Source organism: Coturnix japonica, chromosome 3 (genome assembly GCF_054131305.1).
Source record: "Coturnix japonica strain WE chromosome 3, WE-NBRP24, whole genome shotgun sequence".
NCBI classification, from domain to species: Eukaryota; Metazoa; Chordata; class Aves; order Galliformes; family Phasianidae; genus Coturnix; species Coturnix japonica.
In genome coordinates, this window is record NC_140665.1 from 40,341,849 (window position 1) to 40,364,659 (window position 22,811).

General features: G+C 37.5%; 1 protein-coding gene across 4 annotated transcripts in view; it reads right to left on the minus strand.

The window, feature by feature from the left end:
• Positions 1 to 22,811, minus strand: part of SMOC2 (SPARC related modular calcium binding 2) — a 122,345-nt gene that overhangs the window by 13,659 nt on the left and 85,875 nt on the right. For all 4 annotated transcript variants that reach the window (XM_032443588.2, XM_015858014.3, XM_032443587.2 and 1 more), the window contains exon 9: positions 20,942 to 21,024. In XM_032443588.2, the coding sequence (XP_032299479.1) occupies positions 20,942 to 21,024 (83 nt within the window). The remainder of the gene's footprint in view (positions 1 to 20,941; positions 21,025 to 22,811) is intronic.

Genomic DNA, 22,811 nt, shown 5'->3' on the forward strand with positions numbered 1-22,811 from the left:
ATCCCCAACTTAAAAAAAAAAACACAACAAAACTATGCGCCTCATTAAACCACAATAAACAAATATCCACGTAGTGATGAACTTGCTTCATCCCACAAAAAAAACGACAGTTCAGAGTTAAAACCAATGCCATCCATAATTTACAGTTTACAGTAAGCACTGAGGAAATGAACACGTAGTGCTTAGTAGCAAAGATCCTTCAATGACAGAAGCACAATAGAGTAAATTAAAGATGGAGATGAATGTAATTATGGTTCTAAAGTGTCTGCCAGGAGGGATGCAATGCAGCTGACTTCATGTAAAAGAGTTTACAGCATGTGGTTTGATTACAAAGTGCCTTGGGTTGTGTTACACCATGAAGATCCAATTACATGATAGCACTCCATTATGGATTATGAGGATGTTTTCCTCACTGGACCACTACATTGCATGCTAGTTTTGTTATGTACAGCGCGTTCTGTTTCCCTCAAGTGTTGCACGTCCTGCATTTGCTTGGGAACCTACACAGGAATATTCTGCAGCCATGCCAAGGTCTAGATTTCCATATATTCTGTGCAGAAGCTCAACCTGCAGCCTTTGTCATACATAGTGGAGCTTAAGACTAATCAGGTTGCCCAGAGTTGGTCATTTGGTATTAACAGGTAATCTCTGAGAAGGCTGAGGACAGTGGCTATTGAAAAGTAAAATATTTTTTCCAGCAAGCAGACTTGATCTGCAAAAAAAGATGACCTTGTTTTATACAGACTGACATGACACAGACTATTTGAAACTGCTTCAAAACTGAGTGCAGGCACACAAGTGTAGGGGCATATGTATCTTATTTCTGGAGCAGGCTATGAAATCTCAGTTGTTGACAACACAGCAACAGCAGCACACAAAGGAGGTTCTCTGGCACCTTGTTAACTGTGGCTGCATAAATACAGAGAGATGGGAATGAGACAAATCAAACTGCAGCCACTCATTTTGCAACAGTGTTTACCTAAATGAATGAAACTGAAATAATGGCTCTGATTATAATTCATACACCTCACATTTCCATTCTAGCTCTCTTGAGAATACTTCCTTGGTACAAATATATGTATTCTCATGTTGACTTAGTAAGCAGTGGTCATTTATCATCTCAAGTGAATGAATGTAAAGCACTCATTCAAAATCAGACGTCCATGCTCCATGCTTAGAGACATACAGCACTGCAAATTCCAGCTGACAAAGATGTTGAATCTGTGAACTTTATACAACCAGAGTAGCAAAACCTTATTCAGCTGGCTATAAAGGGGTTAATATGCTAGATTCTAAAAACTGAAATGATGTTCTGAGGCTTCATTAGAAACAAAAGACAGAAGAAAAGGCAGAGGCAGTAAAGATGCTTAACCTTTTAAAATGCCTAGGATTACATTAAGAAATCCAGTATGTGTGTGTATTACAAGGACAAGATAAGCAGCTAAAACAAATCATTTTTGCCAATACATACGACCATCTTCACAGTGGGATTTATGCCAGGGTTCTACAACCTGTGCCATCACCAAATACAATATTTAAAGTCAGAATGATTTCCCTGTGTGAGAAGTTCAAAACTTAAGGGAATCGGATATGAAAGGGCAGTAAAAGGAAAAGATGAGCATGGAAATTAGAGGTAAGCAGGTAGAAAGCCAAGTGGAGAAGCACACAGAAACCAGCGGGGAAAACTGCTTCTTAGAGCAGACTCACAGAAACAGACTGCACTCTGATACAAGCAAAACTGCAGGTCAGCGAGACAGTTCTGGCTTCCCATGAGAATGCTTCTGGAGGGCTATTTCCCCACACCTTCCAAAGCCATGTAGACAACATAGCTGAATCTCTGTATCTTTACCTGCATTTGTAGAGACAGAGGGTTTTTCTATCTTCTCTTGCTTCTGACTCCCTCACTAAGAGATCGCAATGTATCTTTCTTGAAGCCTGACCAGAAAACAATTCCATCATGTGGAAAGTGTAAAGATTGGGTAATTTAGCTTTTATTCTGGTGCTGAATTAACTTTTCTTTTTCCTTTATGAACTAAACACCTATCCTATTTTGGCCAAATAAATGATGGCACACAGTTGAGACAGGGGAGAATGAGGTTCAGCTCACTGATCCAAACCAGACAAAACGGGGCTTGAACCTGGCTTGCTGTTATCCCACGGGAGTACACTGATCTCTGACACTGAAGAGTCAGGTTTAGTTCCCTGCTCTGCCTGCTTTGGATTAGCAAGTTGAACCTGGATCCTCTCCTCCTCAGCTGAGTGCTTTAATCATCGAGCTATTGTGTGTCTACAGAAGGCTTCCTTTTGTTGTGAGCAAAGTCATAACAAAGACTGTCAGAAACTTTTACCACTACATAGAGACATCTTCTTCAGAAAAATAACAGTCACGTCAGATTGGACTGCGTGTTCTGTAAGTTACAGCTTCATCTTGCGGGCTATAGAGAAATGCAAAAGCATATTCCTAAAAAACTGGCAAGCAGGTTAACAGAGCACTCTCACTAAACCAAATGAATGCATAAGCTTGAAGACAAGAATGTGTTTCAGGAGTTTGCTGGATCGTGGCCACTGCACTTTGCACACTGAAGAGCTGAATTCTCAAAAAACTCTTTTTTTGCTCTGCATGTTCTGGACTCCATACCAATCAACAGAGGTTTGGGAACTGATACTTAAGCAGCACTTTAGCATTCTGTCATGCTATAAGGCACTCTTAAATGTGAAGTTTTTTTTCAGCAGTGCTCACACACAAGAGAAGTCTGTTCTTTGATACAGGAATTCATTAAGTCTGTAGGATTTTTATTTTCTATCTGTAAATCCATTCTATTTAAAACTGAGTGTTTCACTTGTCCATTATTTAAGAGATATGTTTCACTTATGAGACATAAACCAGGGAGAGAAAATAGACCTTTCAGTGGGATAAAGGTGAATTCAGAGTGAGGTGGAAAAAGTAAGGCAGCTAGAGGGAATCAAACATTCAGATGTTATGGAAAAGAATAATTAAACAAAACAACAACGAAAAAGATCATTCATATAGACAAAATATTGCACAGGATAGTTATATCCTTGTTATATCTCAATTTGATAGGCACTTTCCATTCAATGCTCAGAGTATAGGCTTCATTTCAGTTGTCTTTCCATTTTCTTGTCATGAAAATGGTTACGTTTAATTTACTGAATTTTAAATGGAGGGGAAACTTGGGGTTCTCACAGAGTACCTTCAAAAACATCACCAAACTTTATACTTGGTAACACAGCTTATTAAAGAATGCAGGATCATCTTGATTATTAAGTGCATCTTAGGTTATCCTGATGTCTGTGGTCTACTGGAGCAACTGTGAATAGCAATCTACTCAATTCACAGACATACATGGATAGAAGCACTTACCAAGAATAGGGAGGAAGCTGGGAACTCCAGATTCATGTTTTACAACAATTTTTTGTGACCTTTAGGTTTTCCATTTTTTTCAGCATAAAAACTGATTATATCTCAAATACGTGAGAGATTCCACTTGTGCTGGTGATGTCTTCTGAAGTGTTTATCAGGAAACACTGAACAAGAATATAACTTCATAGCTCTCAAAACAGATTTTAAGAATAAACTGCTCTGATTTTAGGACGGGCATTTATCTGTAGGCTCTACTGAGAATATAATGAGTACAGAATGTCGTCATTTTATCTTTGCTGTTTAAAGTGTTCTGGTTTATCTGTAAGCAAAGATAAAACATAAAGAATGCAACTGAGGGTTGCAGGGTTGTGGAATTAATATTTTGCTACTGAATAAGGGAGTTCAAATTTTGATGAAGTTACAGGCAAAGGCAATTAATTCCTACTTGTCTCCAAATTACAGATGCTTACTATGGGAAAGTGCTGAAGCACTTTCTGAGAGGTAAAACAAATCCATGAAAGGAAACAGCTTGAGCCTATGTATAGGAATATGAATCCTTAGTTAAATAAAAAATACATTTGCAAACAAACATTTCAGTTAATAAACACATCCATAAATGTATTATGACTGAAAACAAGTCCACTCATGAGCGTCATCTGAGATATAAGGGATACAAGGTTCCTCTCTCTTTCTGTGCATTTAGACAGCCCGGGTTTAATAGACTCATTCATTTAATAGTTTTATGATAAGGAATGCATGCTTTTAATATAAACCAGAGTTTTCTGACCTGCTTCACAGGGTGACTTTCCTTGGGCCAACTGCAAAGAATCAGAGCAGTGTGTATCTATCTCCTCACATTCCTCCTTAGCCCTCCAGCCTTCCTCACAAGGTGACTATCAAGTGAAGCCTGCCCACAAGATACCCCACAGCTAGAGATGAACGAGAGGTAGCAACAATAAAGCATTCACCCAGATGCTTGACTAGGTCTCCAAGCTTAGAGCACAGACAGCTTAAGAATTTGACAAAACAGCATTTCACTGTAGAATAAACCATACCATTTTTACTCTCCCAGAAGATTCCTGCTTTCCCAAATAACCCTAGCTTCACCAAGCCACCTGCCTGTGTCAGGGAAATTAATGAACTTCGAAAGTAAAAGCAACTCCAGATGAACAGTGAGCCCTGTTTATCCAAGCATCAGAAATGCCAGCATTACAGCAATGAGACTACTTTTTTTACCAAGCTATGCAGGGAGATGTAAATTAAAGCCTGATTTCTGTACCTTACATGTCCAGCCACTGCACTGAACATTAATCTCTTTCCTTGATTCATTTGCCAAGTTTTCAGTAAGGTTGTACGATGCATGCCTTGAACCACAATTTTGGCACCAAGAGAACTGTGTAGTCTTTTAATATTGGGGTCAAAATATGTATCTCAAGGAATTGATTTTTTATAGGAACTTCAAATGTGTAGGGTTTTTTTTGTAATCCCAACTGAAAAACATATTTAGCGAACAAAATCCTAGGTATAAATCCTGCACAGCTCACAGATGTAATGAACTGGCCTTGTAAACACATGAGACACAGATGTGGCTCAGTTTGCCTTGATTTTTTCATCATAAAACAAGAATGAAGGAAAAAGAAGCAGAGCAGACAAAGGATGAAGTCAGCATTTTGTCAAGGAAAGTGGACAGTCAGAACAGAGAACAAGAATTTAAACAGTTCATTACAAGTTGGAATTTTAGTGTTTGTGAAGAAAATAAACTTAGTCCAGCTTGCAACAGGAAAACATAGAAATTTCATGGGGGAAGAAAAAAAAATGGAAACAAAAGTAATTTCTCTGTAGCAGAGGAACTAGCTTTCTTTGATTTAGTACGAACCAGACTGAGTTCAATCAGAGAAAAACAATTCCCTTCAAAATATGACACAGGGTTTGTATATCTAATATCAATTATTTTTATCCATGACTCTGGTTCAAATCAATACAGCATTATCAATGACATTCAGAGCATGAACTCTATTTAGGTGCTGTTTATGTAGTTTAGATAATGTCAGCTTTTACAGCCCAGCTGGTCTTCTAATTACACTGCACGAGCATGTCCAAGAACTTGCATTATACTAAATGATTAAGGAGGAAGAGAGATTTTTACCCAAAATTCATAGTTAGCTAAGTGTCTTGGCTTGTCAGGGGAAAAAGGAAAAAATCATACTGTGTACAGAATGAAGTCCTTTGAAAGATATCCAGCATCAGCTGCACCAACTGTATTTTTTCAGAATGTTTCTTCCTAATTTTCTAAGAGAAAATATGTTGAGACTGTTGTAAGGGCTGGAAAGTAAAATTTTCTCTCATGCTAGAATAAAATACAGTTTCTTAATAGGTCTGCATGAGAAATCTGGAAGCTAAGTATGCAAAGCTGGTACAAAGTGATGAAAAATGTGGCCCTAACAGCCATTTTGACCATTACATGGTAAACCAGCACTAAATACCTCTGGGATGATTTGAAATCATTGATAAACATGGATATTCCCAAGCTATATACCATATATGTAGTGAACACGACATCACCTGAGGATGTTGTGCTCACTGACACAGCATAGCATGACTGTCCACATCACAAGAGGAATGTGTCACACAACATTTAGAGAAACAATGTAGGCAAATAATGTGCCTACAGGAAAGGTAGGCTGAAGCAGTTCCCTTCTGGTAAGGGATCACTTTAAAGGTCTCACTGACAGGAAAAGAATGCAATTTCATTCACCAGATCTTCCCCCTAGCCCAAATTCATGCCCAAGCAAGCTGACCTTTGCCACATTTGGAAGGAGTTGAATGAACACATCTCAGCATAGACTGAGGTGTCACTAACCTCTCCAGAGTCTGGTATCTGAGCCACTCTGCTGTGCAGTGGCGGAGCAGAAATGGAAGAATGCCCAAACCCCAGCAATACTCTCCAGGAAAAGCTAGTGTTCAAGCAAGATGCATGGATTGTTACTCAGTTCTGGAAGCCTCCTGACAGCCCTTGCCAATGAACCTCATTTAATTCTTCCCTTCTGTAAAATAGGAGTCTATAAAAATTTTAATGAAAATATCAGAGCACTTCATAACCAAGTGCTTTGTACAGACTTGCAGGTATACTGTTGCGGTTAACAAGTGTCATTTATACTGCTTTAAACCCTGACTAATCAAACTGGCTACAGTGAGATTACTGTCAGTTCAAAGCAAGGAATTAGAAGTAGATTCTGAATTACATATTTGTATTACAGATTAAGTAACATAAAGTTTCTTTACAGCAAGTAACTGCCAAACATACTAATAAACTATTATTTACTAAGTCAATTACAAGCAGTTTTCAAGCAGTCATCTTTATAACCACCTAGATGTTACCAACGAATGCTGGAAGATTTTTAGCACTACACTCACCTACTAATTTTTCTAATTTTTAATAAAATTGCATTTAACAAAGCAAAAAAAAAACCAACAACAACAACAAAACATGATAGCAAAACTACTAATTTCTTAAAGTCAACCTGAATGATGCTAAAGAAAATTCCAATTTGTTTATCTGAAGTGTGTCAGAACTGTAAATAACAGCAGAAATGACATGTAGCGTACAGAAAGCTCAATTCAGTTCAGTACATAAGAAGATTCTTCACTGAGACAACTGCAACCTAATTGTAAGTAGAGGCATTTCACAAGAGGGTGAGTTGAGAGGTATGGGATTACCTGTCTGCGTACACATGAAGATATTAGTATACATATAGATTTAAATGTAGCACTATCATATAAAGGTTTTTAACCTGCATAATTCAGCATCGCATAACTGCCTAGTGGTGAAATTACGAGTGCATATCACCCCAAAGAAATGCCAGTGGGAACGTTATACCCCAATGTGCCTTCACAAATGGCATACAAGCCACATGGGTTTGGGGAAGAAAAAGGAAAAAAAAAACCAAAACATCCAGAACTCTCTTGCATAAATTTCTTAAAAGAGATTTAAAACATTTTATTAAGGATATTTTTGTATCCTTCCAGCTCTTTCTCCGGTACTGTGAATTTGCCTACGCTGAGCTCAGGGGGAGAAAAAAAAAAAAAAAGAAAATCCAACTAATAAAATACCTCTCTAACTAACACAAAATTGACTTTCTTCATTCAAATGGATCAAGTACCAGTTTTTCTGAAAAATTTCCAAGAATGGAAACATGTGCTGCATATCTTAATGGAGAGCCAGGAATATTCTCTTTGCATTGGTTCAAAGACCTTGTTTCATGACTATTTAAAGGTAACCTCTCTGAACTTAAATTGTGGGGATGGAAATCTCCACCATACATGGAATAGTAACTCATTTTAGCCACTGGTTATTTTTTAAGTGCATGCATATACACACAGATACATAACTGATAGAGCTTTCTAGGATGCTTTCCTGCTTGAAATGTTGAAAATTCAGAGGCACATAAGAATAAGCATATTCTTTTCACCACAATTTAGATAACAAATAATACAGTTAAGTATACTATTGACTGTATCGGTGAATAACTATACCTAGATGTTGCTTACTTCTTCAGTTAGCTATTTTTTTTAGATTTCAGGTTGTATTTTCTGTAAATAATTCTGCCCACCTCTAGTAAACACCTTCTGTCATTAACTGTGGATAAGTATAGAACCTACGAACTCTTTTCTTATTGGTACCTTTTCCTGTTTCAAAGTTCATGGTATAGAAGGTTCTACAGTGATGAATAAATCATAAATAAAAGGCTGATGAATGTTCACTCTGACTTTTAAATTGGTTTGCTTTGATGACCTTTGCTTTGCATTCTTTTTGCTGCTTTCCAAAGCTAATTTCAAGTTGCATCTCTAACCTGAAAATCTGAATTATGTTCTCAAAATTCAGATTTGTAAAGGTGGATTCTGTAAATCTTCAGTTAGGGAATAGGAATGGTACCCAGTAACTGAAATACGCTAACTTTCCACTGGCTTTGAGAGCCTGCATCTCATTTAGCAATCAGAGACTATTCCAAACGCATAATACCAAGGGTTATGGAACCAACATAAACCTTCATCCTACAAACTCTTATGCCTAGGCTTAACTTTATAACCACATGTAAAGGTTCCTTTGATTTTAACAAGACTAATCACAACAAGAATGTGAGTAAGTGTTTGCAGGATCACAGTTCAGCAGGTCATGAATTGTATTTTAGGAATATTTACAGTAAATTGCTTGTGGATGACTTACAGAGCAGGAGGTTTTACTAGAAGACATTTCTAGATAGCAAACAAATTCTAGAACTTCACAAGCATAAAGGGCAATATTCATGAATACTTTATTTCCCTGAATTATTCATGGCTTTCTGCCAAATGCCAACATCAGGACTCTATGAACAGTAGCACTCCTGCTGAGCTATAGAGAAGCAAATTTCTGAATCTTGTGAAGCATTCTGAACCCTTTGAAGGAATTCCCAGATGTTTGTATGGAGTAACTTTATTTCCTCCTCGGGGGCTCCCAGTTGCAGGAGCCTACAAGTTGTACTGAACAGTAAGAATAACATTATGTGTTTGAAACCACTGAGAGTCTTGTATACACTTTATTCTTTGTGAACAAGAGTACTTATTATAGATCTCTTCACTGAGTCCAAAGAAATTTATTCTCCGCTGTCTAAATACCTGATGCAAAAAGGGACCTGATGGAAAGCCAGCTGGCTTAAGCTCAGCCAGCATGAAACAGAGGTGACACATGTTGGCAGACTGAAGCACTTTGAGGAACTTTCTGGCAGGAACTTTCTCTCCCTCTTCAACTGATGGCATCTGTCCATCCATTGTCCAAGTGGCTTTGCAATCAACTATACTGTAAAATTTCTAAGGACCATCTTGTTGCACCTTGTTTGTACAGTGCCCTGAACACTGGGATCCCAGATTACAAAAAGAGCCTCTATAAAATATTGATACAGATAAATAGCCACTCTAAGCACACAGATTTCCCAAGCTCTTGTCTGTTCCCACGTCCTTCATATTAGTGGCAGGAATGCCTTATTTGTGTCTGTTTGCAGCTTGCAGCATTTCCTTACCAAGATACAACATATAGAGTAAATCATGTCTTTGTTCCTGCATGACTTGGAGGACATAACTTTTGGACCTCAGCTGGAAACTCTACCTTAAGCCTGGTGGTTTACTTTCTAAAATAAAGCCATCCTTAGTGAGAACACGCAACACTTATGTTGACCCTTGCGCTCGTGACCAGTCCCACTTTGAGGAGAGCTCAGGATGTGAATTACCATTTACAAATTCATGCCTAGTCTACGCCACAGGAACTAAGTATGCTTGTTCTCAGTGGCTCACTGTGATACTTCAGGTAGTTTCAGGGACATCTATCAAGGGGGAAGGATATCAACAACAGACTATTCCTGGACCAGTGAGTTAGTAAGTAGTCTTCTTCCATTACTATTGTGGTCTATAAATAATCTCCATCAGACTGCATGCAGCTTACAGAGTTACCTTGAGTTATCAATAAACTTCAGAATTGTTAGATATTCATGAGCTCTTTTATTCTATAATCTATCACTGGTCTTCCCAGGCAAGTCATGCTAGTATTTAGAAAACACGAACACTGAAATCCCTCTTGGTCAGAAGCAGCTTTCTGCAGTGAACAGAATATTCATGCAGCAGGCTAGAATCTAAATATTTTCCTTAGAAAATATACATACTGATGTGAGATCAGAGTGTGAACAGTTTTGACTTCATCTTGCACATTTTCCTTGTCACGCAAGATGAACTCATTTGCCTGACACTTTCAGTCATTACTCAGCAGCCAAAACTGAGGTCATTTCTGTATTATACATTAAATTACACAGAATGTTAGGAATTGGGAAGCCCTGTAATGGCTTGATATTTCACAAGCCCTAACCTCATAACTCTGCCTGGAATACAAAAAATCATTGTTTAATACAAAATACAGCATTACTAGGGTGGTTTATTATCAATAGAGGTTATTTGCAGAGTTTCTGAGAACTGAAAATCCCATCAAACACATTGGGAATGAAATGCTCATTTTGTTTCAAAACTGGAACACATTTCCAAGAGACTAAATGTGAGGAATAAATGGCTAATCTTTGCTGGCCCTTCTTGAAAATGTAGCTGCAGATATACATCCATTCAGAAATGAAAATATTTATTTCTCCCTGTGTACAGACTAAGCATGAGGTTATTTCTGCCATGCAATCAAGTAGAGGTCTTGTATCCAAATATGAAAACAAAACAGTACAAGATATCCATTTTGCTGGGAACAGGCTTACAAATCAATGGCATGCTTTTATTCGGTATATACTCTATCAGATGGAAAAAGAGAAGGCCCACACCATGCTTCTTAAAGGAAATAATGTCTTATTATGTGACTCCCACTCACTGTGATGATAAGGCTCGGGTGTCAACTTTCATTATGATTACAGTCCTGGCAGACTAAAAGGTTTTTGACTTTTCCATTCAGTGTTTTCCTGCCATCTCTCAGATTGCAAGATGATAAGGATTACAGACATTCTGGCAGAAAACACTGAGATTATACTGCAGCAATCTTTCTCTCTTCCTGTGTTGTTGTTTTTCCTACTTTTCACCCCAAAACAACAATCCAGTTGCCCCTAATTTTAATGAGATACCTCTCCCATGTCTTCACTCTACCAGAAATTATTAGTACCATTTTTAAAATGCATTTCTTAAAGCTCTCCCAGAAATTATTACCATTTTTTAAGTGCATTTCTTAAAGCTTAGTTGCTTTAGGAAGACAGTGTCAAAGTTTGTTCAGTCACGGCAAATATTTTAATCCCTTTTAGGTTCCAGTATGATCAAAGGCTCGTTCTGCTTATGTCAGGATTTTATACAGGGCACTGACAATACCTCTGTATCTCTAGTCATGTATTTACAAGCAGCTGTTTTAAAAGGGTCTGAAATGTTTTCACTCTAAATTACAGACCTTCTAAAAGAGAAGAGCTATCTTGACTCAACCCATATTTTCTTCTGCATAGCCCTTGCTAAAATAAATAAAGATACTTAATATACACTGTTTTACACCTCAGATATTAGACTTTAAGTGCCGCCTCAAAACATTTTGCAAAGCTGCATACTTTTAAGCACCTGATCATTGACAAACAAACATCTCCTTGGAGTACAGAATATTTATCCATGCAGAGCAGCTTAAAATTTGTCAGAAGGAAGCAGGACTGAGGAGTTTACATGAAGTCCTAGTGAGAAGAGAATGAAATCCAAGATTTCATTAGACTAAACTGGTTTCAGTAGAACATCAGTCATTGCTCCCCTTCTCACAGCTCCATTAAGTGCAGGAGGCTTTATTTACCTACAAGTTTACATCCTCGATGGAAATAAACAAACACAGCTTCGTGACTATCGGTGAAACTTTTCAGATGTGTACCTGGATTTAGGGAAAGCATTTATAGGGGAAAGCATTCTCTCCAACATTATTTGGTTATAAGACAATAATGACAATCAGAAATTCATATGTAAAATGCTGTTGCAAAGGCAGTGACTGTACAACAGCTGGGTGACAGGCTCCCAGGAGGACAGCCAGACGTGAACACACTCCCTCTCTGGACATGTGACCCCTGGCTGTGTCTCATTCCAGGGACCTTCTCAGCTCACACCAAAGGCAGAGTGGAATGGCACAGAGCAGCACAGAAGGCAGGGTCATTGCACTTAACAAGGGATTTGGCTGGAAAGGGAGGATAGCAACAAGTGAGGTGAGAAACAGAATTTGTATTCCTTGGCATAGCCTCCAGCATTTTTTTATTGCTGAGAAGCAAATGAAGTCAGTGTTTATTAGTCCTAATATAGCCCCTTAAAACAAACATTAAATTATAGGGTAATATTAAATAAAGCAATGAATGAAATGCTATTGCTGAGCCAGTAGCATCACCTTCGATTAGCCAGCTTTTCTTTTTTGCTAGTTGTGACACAGCTGTGTCTTTCACTGCTGCTGTACTAGTAGCTCAAATGCTTTCACTGTAATTTTTTTGGACAAATATGAACATAAATGGAAACTACAGCAGCTCTTGAGATATGTATTTGAGCCTTCCCCCCCCACCCCCCCCATATTAGTATTTATTAATTTTTTTTAGATTAAGGGGATGATATTCTTTTGTTAAGAAATAAATACAAATTTAGACAAGAATAAAGCAATGTAAATTACTGAACTAGACCATTAGTAATTACAGAGAGGAGGAAGAGATGTGCAGAAGGGAGTGTGCAGGAAATAAATGTGATTTGCAGAGCCTTGAAAATAATCTATAGGCTTTCTTCCCACTGGAGTAAAACTGCCTACTGGGAGACTATATGCTATAATCATGTAGTCTGACAAAAGGGTAATAATATTTGGGCTACTAAAAAGCCCAAGCAAACTGTTGTAGGTTAAAGAGACAGAGTCCTCTGTGTTCAGCTTCTCTGAAGCTACTGTACTGTTCTCTGGAAATATAGGGTTTACTGCTGCAGAACTCTGTTTTCACAAGGAAGTTTGACAAATAGATGCATGCAGTTGTTAAAAAACTCTGCATTAGCTCAACACACTCCCCAGGTCACCACTGCTCATTACTAAATAGTTCTGTTACAATGTGGGCATCCTTACTCAGCCAGTGCTTGCAACACCAGTCTGTGCTTTGTGTACCCCCCTCATCCCATCCATTGGGTGCCCTGGTATTGCATGAGACTTCCTGCTGTACAGACATACAGATTTCCTCTTTGACATCCACTTCTTTGCTCAGTGAGCATCCCCCACAGCCATTTCTTCAGGCTTCCAGCACAGGACAATTTAATGGACTTGGATGCTTGGAAAGAGCCCTTCACTTCTCACTAACTTCTATGAAGACAGTGGTGTTGGAAAGAATCAGACACAAGAAAGCAGACAGATGGAAAGTTGGGCTCTCTTCTGCAGCTCCACACCTTATAGAAGAGAACTAGTACTTTGGAAGGAGAAACAGTCATTACCCTCCTCCACCAGCATTAAAGAGCTGAGGAGGAGCAAGCCTGGCCCTACAGCACCCATGTGCACCTCAAAGTCAAGGCTCTCCTCTCCTATCCTTGTTGCAGGAGTAACTAAGCTTCAGGCTGACTCTCTCCTTTGTCCATGCAACTTGGTTTCATGGTTCTGCCATTGCTGCTGTGGACATTTGCACCAGCTTTGCATTATAACTACTTAGGGTTCCAGCACTTAAATGCATGTTGTCTTCTCAGTAGAGAGCCTTTTTGGCAAATGCCTCTTGGTAAACAAAGCCATACAGGGCTCAGGACAAGAGCAGCACAATCAGCCAAAACTGCCAGAAACTTCAAATGTTTCTTATTTTTATGAATAGACTTCATAAGAGTCAACTTAGAGCTTTAATATTCAATAACAAAAATAGATACTTTCAATATTAGCTCATCCAGCCAAAAAGCTGGTTACAGAATAAAACGGTAATCCCTTTAAAACACAGGTCAGTGGAGGGAGCTACATGCCAACTGACAACAGTATGAAACTCATGGGAAGGCAGGTGTATGTATATAAATAATCTGTATTATGATCAGAAAAACTCAGTTACTTAATGGACACTTTTGAAAGCAAGCAACTTTTTAGTCATTGCACATTCACGAATGTATGGTAAGTTATTTTCTTCCTTGTGTCAGTGCTGGTGCTACCTCCAGAGAGGAAGCAGAGAGCAGTCTGAAACTACAGTAAGCAAGATAGGTAGGCCAGTGCTGGCAAACTGCCTAAGGTTCTGGTGATCAGAGTTAGAGCAACTGTAACAGTATAGTCCAACATACCTGACAAGGAAAAGCAGTTAGTTTAGCCTCTATTGCTTTCTTTCTTTAAAGGCTGCCATTGAAGTAAGTCACTTTATACGTTGGCTGTTTGGCTTCAGGTCTTGCATCATTGTGGTTTGGACATTTCCAATTATTTCTCTTTAACTTTGGAAAAAAGAAGATGTGGTGCCAACAACCAAAAGCAAACTGTAGTTATCCACACACAAATCACCCATAACTTAAACTATGAGGTTTGCTCCACAAAGTATAAACTGTTCAAGTCAGTTTTGAATATCCAGTCTGAACAGAAAATGAAGCCATTGCAACAGGAAGAAAACTAAGCAGTTAGAATAATTGCCCTTCTCTTAAGTAAAACATAAATGCAAAATAAATGATAGCAGTTATATCAGGAGCTTTCATGCATGACTTTGGGAGAAAATACAAGCTGCTTGAATGTCAAGGTTAAACTACCTTATGAAGATCTATAGAAGAGAACAACAACTGAGAACTGAGTCACTAGAAGGCACTGAAACAACACCCTAAATTCAACTGAAATGTAGAGCTTTAAGAGACTTTTCTTTTTTATAAGTAGTCTGATTGTGTAAGAGATGTGTATCAGGAAACCTAAATAAGTAAAATGCAGATTCATAGCATGCCTTAAACTGTAGACCAGCGCAGTATAAACATAGTGATCAGCAGTCTCTGCCCTAGATCTAAAGCAGTTTTTTCAGCTTTTGGTTGCAAGGAGTAAGGGCAGTGATCCATACTCTTTGTCCAAGCTGAGACTTCAAAATTTGTCTCAGAGAGGCTAAGGAAACATGGCCACTTTGCTAAATTGGATCCTTCTTGTGTCACTGAATAAACCCACACCTTTCACACATTACACTCAGCACTTTTACACCCCTGAAATACTCATCTTTTTAGATAAATACTCTACAGTCAAAAAATACAATGAGAATCATCTGAAGTGAGAACTCTTGGAGAGCTGCAGGAGTGCCAGGAAAGACAAAGTTAAAGTGAAATGCTGATCTTATTTCACAAGTAGAAATCTGCAGCAACTTCAGTGCAACTGCTGCATTGATGTATTTTACTGGATTCTGTCTGAGTTAACTGAGAACTGCTTCTCAGGAAAAGAAAATGTTTAGTGTTGAAGGATGCTACTATTCCGAGAAGTGTTCTTTTTTCAAAAATGGGACATTTTCAGGACTTTCAGTGTATACTGAGTATATTTACTGAGTTTGTATATTCACCCAAGTCAGTAGATAGCATTACATTTCAATTTTAGTTTCCCTTCCCAAATTATCCCTTTGTATGAGAGGAAGTATCACAACTATAGGAACTTAAAAAGACATGCTCTCCTAAAAAAAGGGAAAAAAAGAAAAAAAGAAAAAAAAATAAATTTAAACAAACTGAAAAGAAAGATAAACAAAATTAATGGTCTGACATAAAGCCACAAAACCATAGAAACCCAGTTAAGTCTGAAAACCAGCTTGATGCTGTGTCCCTCTCTCATCATGTCTTTCACTTATTTGGATTTCCATATTTTTGGCTCACAAAATAGATAATGGCACTTGTAATTAAAGTAAGTTCTGCTGGCAAAATCAGATTCCCCATAATACTCCTCAAATTCTTGATAATAAGAATTGTATTACAGGGGAAAAATAAAAACAAAAATTCTGAGGTCGAGTAACAATACAAAAGTCTTGAACTATACAAAAGATAATCCAAAGTTTCTCTGGCCCTCACACACAGTGGAGTTTAAAACAGATCCTTCTTGCTTTTGATGCATACTTTTTCAATAAGAAAAAGAACTGCCCTTGAGGCAAAATAGCTGAGTGGTCTGGCGCTGTCCCAGTATGCTATCATGTCTTGTTCTCTTACATATACAAGTCCCTTTCTTCCAGGTTGCTAAGAACACACATACCCCAGGGGCTTTGCAAAACAATCCACTGGAGTGTAGGAAAAAAACATTAAAAAAAAAATTAAAGTGTTGTTTCATCTGTATCTCGTCCTTTTCTAGTTCTAATGTTTGCATACATTTGAATAATATATTTAATACACAAGTATGGGAGTATAATCAGTGGTGCTGATCAGCTGTGGATCCTACACCACCCTGAGATACGGCAATCATGAGCACAGTCTCAAAGATTCAAGACTTCCCTGAGGGACACAGATATATCCATATGCTTACATGCAGTCCTTAGCAAAGGACTTCTTAGTGAAGAAAATTCTGAAATATATTATGTATGTAACAAATGCTGTTTTATGCTACTTCCTAATTTTGTTGTGCACTTTGCTAATTTGAGGCAAACTCTATTTTGTAGTAAGCAGCTGACATGGAAGTTATGTGCCCAGTGAATTCCAGGGAATTGCAAAATTTGATAAAATGACTAGATTAGGAAACGTACTATTAAGAATTTAGAAATAAATAGCAACATGAAATATAACTTCTAACATATGGAATCCCCTTCTGTTCCCTAGGAGCAACCGCCCCATGCAAATGGGAAAGTCTCACAGGCAGTTTTACCTGAAATTTGTACCAGGATTTGTACTGAAAAAATCATCAGCATAGTCACTAAACTAATGCTTCTCTGAAATTACTGTCACCTATTAAGAGCTACATAATATGCAGTTCTTTCACCCATAGACCCAGACTGAAAAGGTACAGTTCCAGGAACTAATATTTCCTGATCTGTTACTAATTACTCCTGACCTGTGATTAACAACTTTGTGAAGGACGCAGTGGCACCTATACCTCATTCTGTCATCCTACAGGGTTAGCTTTAACTACCCTTCATGCTGTACCCTTTTAAATACTAGCAACTGGCTTGTGCAGAAAACTCAATTTCATTTTAATATACCAGTTATCCAAAAGCCTGAAACAAAGCATTCAAGGCAATACAGAAGACTGTGTTAGTTCATCACTGGGCTTCCATTTTACTGTATAACACAGTGGTGAACAAAAGGTCAAAATAGGAATGTTTGAAAACTCTCTCTGTGAGAAAAGGAAAAAAATTGCTTTCCCTAGTTTGTGACATTCACTGGACTCCTTTTTGGGTTCATTTTCATTATCTCAGAATAACTAGTTTCTAAGCAGGACCAAAACCGCAAGTAACCTCAGAAAAATGCTTCGACCTTTTAAAAAAAAAAAAAAGACTAGAAATCTTATGGGAAGAATTATTATTATATAACTTCCAGTCCAATCTAACAGATACAGGTGGCTTGGATCGTTCTTAAAAACATTAGATTAGCCTTTAATGGCAGATGCTTTATATTATGTTCCCCTCGGGATGTGAGGATATACTCTTAGCTCAGTTTAAATCAGTGGGAATTTTGCCATGGACTATAATGGGCCCTTACTTTCTACAATTTTGCCTTAACAAGATATCAGCGTTTGCCAAAAATTGCACTGTGATTTATTGCAAATTATTGCTAAAAATATTTGGCTTAACATGTAGTAGGTTTGAGTTTTCAGGTGGTATAAATCAGTGTAGGTGCAGAACTATGCCAATTTAATCCACCTGAGGATGTACCACTGGATCTTATCCTATTTAAGATCATTCATAGTAATAAAGTACTAGTTTCAAAATCTTCTAGTTTTACACAGCAAGCAGTTCATAGTGGTTTCACCTATGGCTACTGCATTTTTGTGGGTATAAGATGCAAATCAAGCATCAAGCAAACTCATCCTTTCAAAAATGTTATTTCTTGAAAGTTGAGGCACAGATTACCTACTTGTTTTTTGTTTGTTTTTTTTCAGACAACTCAAATGCAAACATGCCTTTACAGTGCTGCTTACAGTAGAGAAACTTCAAGGAACAGTGGTCCACTTCTACTGAAAAGTAGACTTGCAGTAATTGTATGGCTTTACCTGTTACTGGTTAAGGCCATCGCATTTGTGCAAGATCCTCTTTCCACTAATATAAACTCAATTCTTATTTACTTAATGTAATGTTTGCATTTTTATGATGGTAAGAAAGAAGTTTTTCAAGTGAGTGATGATTCCTTTAGTATTATTTTACTAGCCAAGAGAGAGAGAAAAGAGAGAACCTTAGAAGAGAGAAAGAACAATAAACACCTCTATTACAGCCATAACTGTGTGGCAAACTCCTCCACCAGTTACTTCTAAAGGTATGCACTTACTCTGCTGCAGAGCAGAAGGAGGTTTTTCTAGCTAGCTCATAAATATTTATGAAATATTGGCATTTGTCTTATTTTAAAACAACATAAAGCATTTGAAAGCCAAAGATTATTTGAGGGTAAGCAATGTGAACTTGGGAGAGCAAATCTGTGAAATATACAGTATCTGTGTAATATAATAGTACCTGTATATTGTAATAATATTATGAACTCACACTGCTGCAGAGATTTGCTAGGCTAAAATTCATATGGCACAAAATACCGTAAGTGGTAAGAGAAAATCAAGACTGTCACCCAACTTAACAAAAGTGAAATGATCAGGACAGAGCTTACAGCATGGAAAGTTAATTGTTTCACTAGTAAAGTATCCCAACTTGGATAAATCTTTATTACTGCACTGTATAAAAGCACTACCAGTTTGCATATGAAAGAGAAGTGTGAAAACTGGACTCTCCTCACCTCCTCATCGTGTCTCTTGGAAACCAGCTGTCAACTGCTTTTTCAGGCTTTTTGTTTTTGGGAACAGGCAGAAGTGACCTACAAGTGAAATCTTTTGCAGAACTAAGTGCCAAATTTGTTTCTTGAGTTTTCACTCTCTTCTTGAGTTATACTCCCTTTTGAGTGCATGTTCTTCTCACTCAGAAAAATACACAAATGAAATCAAGTAATTATATAAGCCTGCAACTATGCGAGTGCTGTTTTGACAGAAATTGTTGGAGAGGATCAGAGTACATGTGAGCATAGGCCTGATCTAATTTCTACAGAAATTAGTGGCCAGATTTCCACTGGGTTTCATGGAGTACGGAATGTAAAATATACCCAAAATTATCCCTGAACTACCTGCTGACTTCCTTTAAATTAAAGCAGCAGTAAATAACTTCAGTAAGCAAGTACTGACTGATGTAATGATGGATAAACATAATAAATCTGACTGTCAACAGAGGTGTATTTACTACTAAATTTTACATATATGGGGATTTATGCAGCACACGTGACTCTTGCTGAACTCTGTGAAGAGGTATACAGCAAAACTGCAAGCCAGGCATGTTCAACCCCTTTTTTTGTGAAGGAAACCAAAAGGATGCAGCTTGCAAAGAGCAGTGAAAGTTATGCTCCAAGATTATATTTTGGCATAAATCAGTTTTTCATCTCTTACTTTATCTGTTCAGTATCTTATGTGAGAAAAGACAATGCAGAATACCTCAGTCATGCCAGCCTCTTTCCTACTATCTCTCTCATAAATTGATCATAGACTATCTGAAACCTAACCAGAGTTTCTGCCCCATTACTGTTGCTATAGAAGACTGCTGTCTGACTGCTCTAAACAGCTGGAAAACACTTTACAGTTTCCAGGCAAAATGTGTTCAGGGTAGTTTGGTTTTGTGCCAAAGCTGTCAAGAGAAAAACTATTTTGTTTCTCTTCCTTACTGTCTCAGAGGAACAGTATCTCCTCTGAGTCTTATATTGTTGTCTAAGTGAAGCAAATACTAGCTACCTTCTCTTTTCCATGATATATAGTGCTGTACCTAGATAGCTCAATTCTCCTGATTGCATCTGTTTTCCCTGAACATGGTTGACCAGAATCATATCCTTGGTTCTGGAAAAATACAGAAAATAATAGGTCCATCTAAAACAGCATGAATATTTTCTTGTCCGTCTTGAATGTGTTATTCCTTTCTTCATGTCCCATCATTCCCAGACAGGTATGTTTTTGGGTTACATTTTGGGTTACACTTGCCTTTTCTACATCCCTAGTAATTGTATGGCTTATTGTTAATGCTATGATTGACCACTTTCTATGTAAAACACAGTAAAATTACATATAGTATAATAACATCTCATTCACATTTCTTACTTCTTTTCATATTATCACTCTTAAATGCATTTGTTTCATGACAGAGCATTAAGGCCTGCTTAACTCAAGACAAATTTCAATACTAATAGACAAGTTTAATTCAGCATTACTGTGTAGGCATTTCTCTTGGTGATAAACTAATATATTTCCCATGACACAGAACGTCTGCTCAAATCATTTGTTTGTTTCTGATTCTTTACTAGGGATGGCAGTGATTCATAATTTCCCCATAGCATGGGCATTATCACTAAAATGGGCTGTACCTTCTTATTTAAATCCCTTAAAAGACCAATTCAAAAATAAAGCAAATCTGACTGCTATGTAGCTCAGCTACCCAGAAATATGATCTCTCACACTCCTATAAAAAGTTGGGGGGAAAAATCAAAAATCTGATAAGCACCAAAGTTTGTTCCTATACCCTAGAAGAATAAATATTTTTCTAAGGTAAACTGGAGGTTAATCTTGGAAAACAGTAAGTGGATACATTTTTTACACTGACCTAAAGATAGAGACCAATTTATCAGGGATTTTGCTTACTTCTTGGTATAGAAAAAGTAAGAAATAATGCCAGTTTCAGTAACTGCATCATAACCACTGAAAGCACCTTGCTTTCTCTGACATCTTAAGATCCATATTTATACACACTGTTTCAAAGCAAAATTCTTCATTTAGTTGCAAATCAATGCAGCAATATCTAAGAGATATACTATTTAGATACAAGGTAATTAATTGCTTTCTAAGTTATTGTAGTGACAAAATAAAGCACTGGAATGCACGATGCCAAGTTTATCTGTTTCACTGACCTTGAAGCTGTCGTCCTTTGTACAAATCCTTTGTTTTGGTTGGGTGAGCTCTGGCACTGTTATCACATTTAGGTTGTTCATACCTAAAGAACAAACACAAAGAAAATAAAACAGCCAAGGTTAACTTAATTTACAAATTATTTCCAATACTGCATTCCAAATTAAACTTGTACCTTCTTTTGTTCAGGGAACAAAATGGTTTCTCATTCATAAGAGGCAATGCGAATTTATCTGCTTATTTTCCACTTACTCAAGAGAACCTGAATAATTATTATCTATTCCAAACAGACCGTTCTGCAGGGAGGAAAACTAAGGAAGGAGAAAACTGTGGAGAACTGCCATAAAAAAAAAAAAAAAAAAATCCATAATAAAAAATTTGGTCTAAAAAATATTCAAAAAGTGAGGCTCTCCTCAAGCCTACCAGATCAAAAAGCTATAAACAAGGTAACAAATTCTGGCATCTGACACAGTACTCATGTTGTGAAACACCACAAAAGCAAGTTCAAAAATCATAGCAAGGCAGGTACTGTTTTTAGTTAATACTGCAGCACTAAATGCATTTATTACTGTATCCTCTCCAAAGCAAATGTTAGTTTACATATGAAGAGCTAACCGTGAACAGCTAAGCTAGCATTTCAAACAAGAGGGAAGAACTGTTAGGGATTCTGGAAGGACAGGAACTGAGCTGGAACGGCCTGAAATGAGTTGCAGAAAAAATTTCATCCCCACCTGCTACATGAATATTCTGGCTCTTCTTTCTGATAAATGTACTTAAAGCCAGATTGCTAGTCCAGTTTGTAACCAGAAATCCCATGCTATTTGTGCCTTCAAAAAATGGTGACTAGTGCAACACCACTGCAGTATTTCATGCAAGACTAGAAGCATGGCAACACCTGCTGCTGAATTTTTTTGCTTCTTAAAATCCCATGATTAACTCTTGGTGGCTTTTCACTCAGTTTGTCACTATCTCTTTCTGAGAAATGTTGTTTTTTTCATTCAGCTATAGTAGATTGAAGCTGCAGAATCTTGTTTATATCATTTGAGAGAAATTTCAACTCAAACACAGTAATGTGTCTTGTGTACACACATGAATGTGTGCACATATATGTTAACTGAATCTAGATTCTTTCATATCCTATTTAACTGCTCATCTTTGAAATGCTCTGTTGTACGTTCCCAAAAATCAGATTTACCGAGGGACATACTTGTATGTCTAATCTAAATTTACCAATTCAGATTTTTAGTACAAAATTATCTTTTTAAGAGCATTAAGTGGTGTCTGTGTCAGGAGTTTGGGCTAGACTGCCCAAAGGAACAATATGTGTTCAAACTTTAGTTAGCAGTCAGGATGGAATATATTCTTTTCTTCCTTTGAGCACATAATTTATTTTCACATCGTCTGATGAAACTGCCCACTGGTCCATCTAATTTTGGCTGCTTCAAGAATGTACAGAGTTGTTTCACAGGCATGGGAGAGGTGCAGGAACAGCAAGAATAGAAGCTGCTTTGATAGCGTGGCTGGGATTTAGATACCTGATGGATGCCCACAGCCAAAAAGAGTGAAAGGGAAATCTCTGAGCAATACTCACTAATGCAGTGTCTGGCAACCAGCCTGGCCCCTGATTAATCTGATACCTGACTACGCGTTCTTCACATCTACTTCTGTTATTGTTACTGCCTACACTTTCTTGTTTCACCTCTTTTCTTCTACCCCTTGACCTTATATTTTTGTTAAATACAGATGTAGCTCATTGCATACAAGCTAAATCTATTAAATCTTGATAGCTGTTAAAATGCTGTAATATGAGAAGTGTACTTTTAACTCTTTAAACCAACTCAAGAAAGGTAAAGTGAATCATGAGAAATTTGC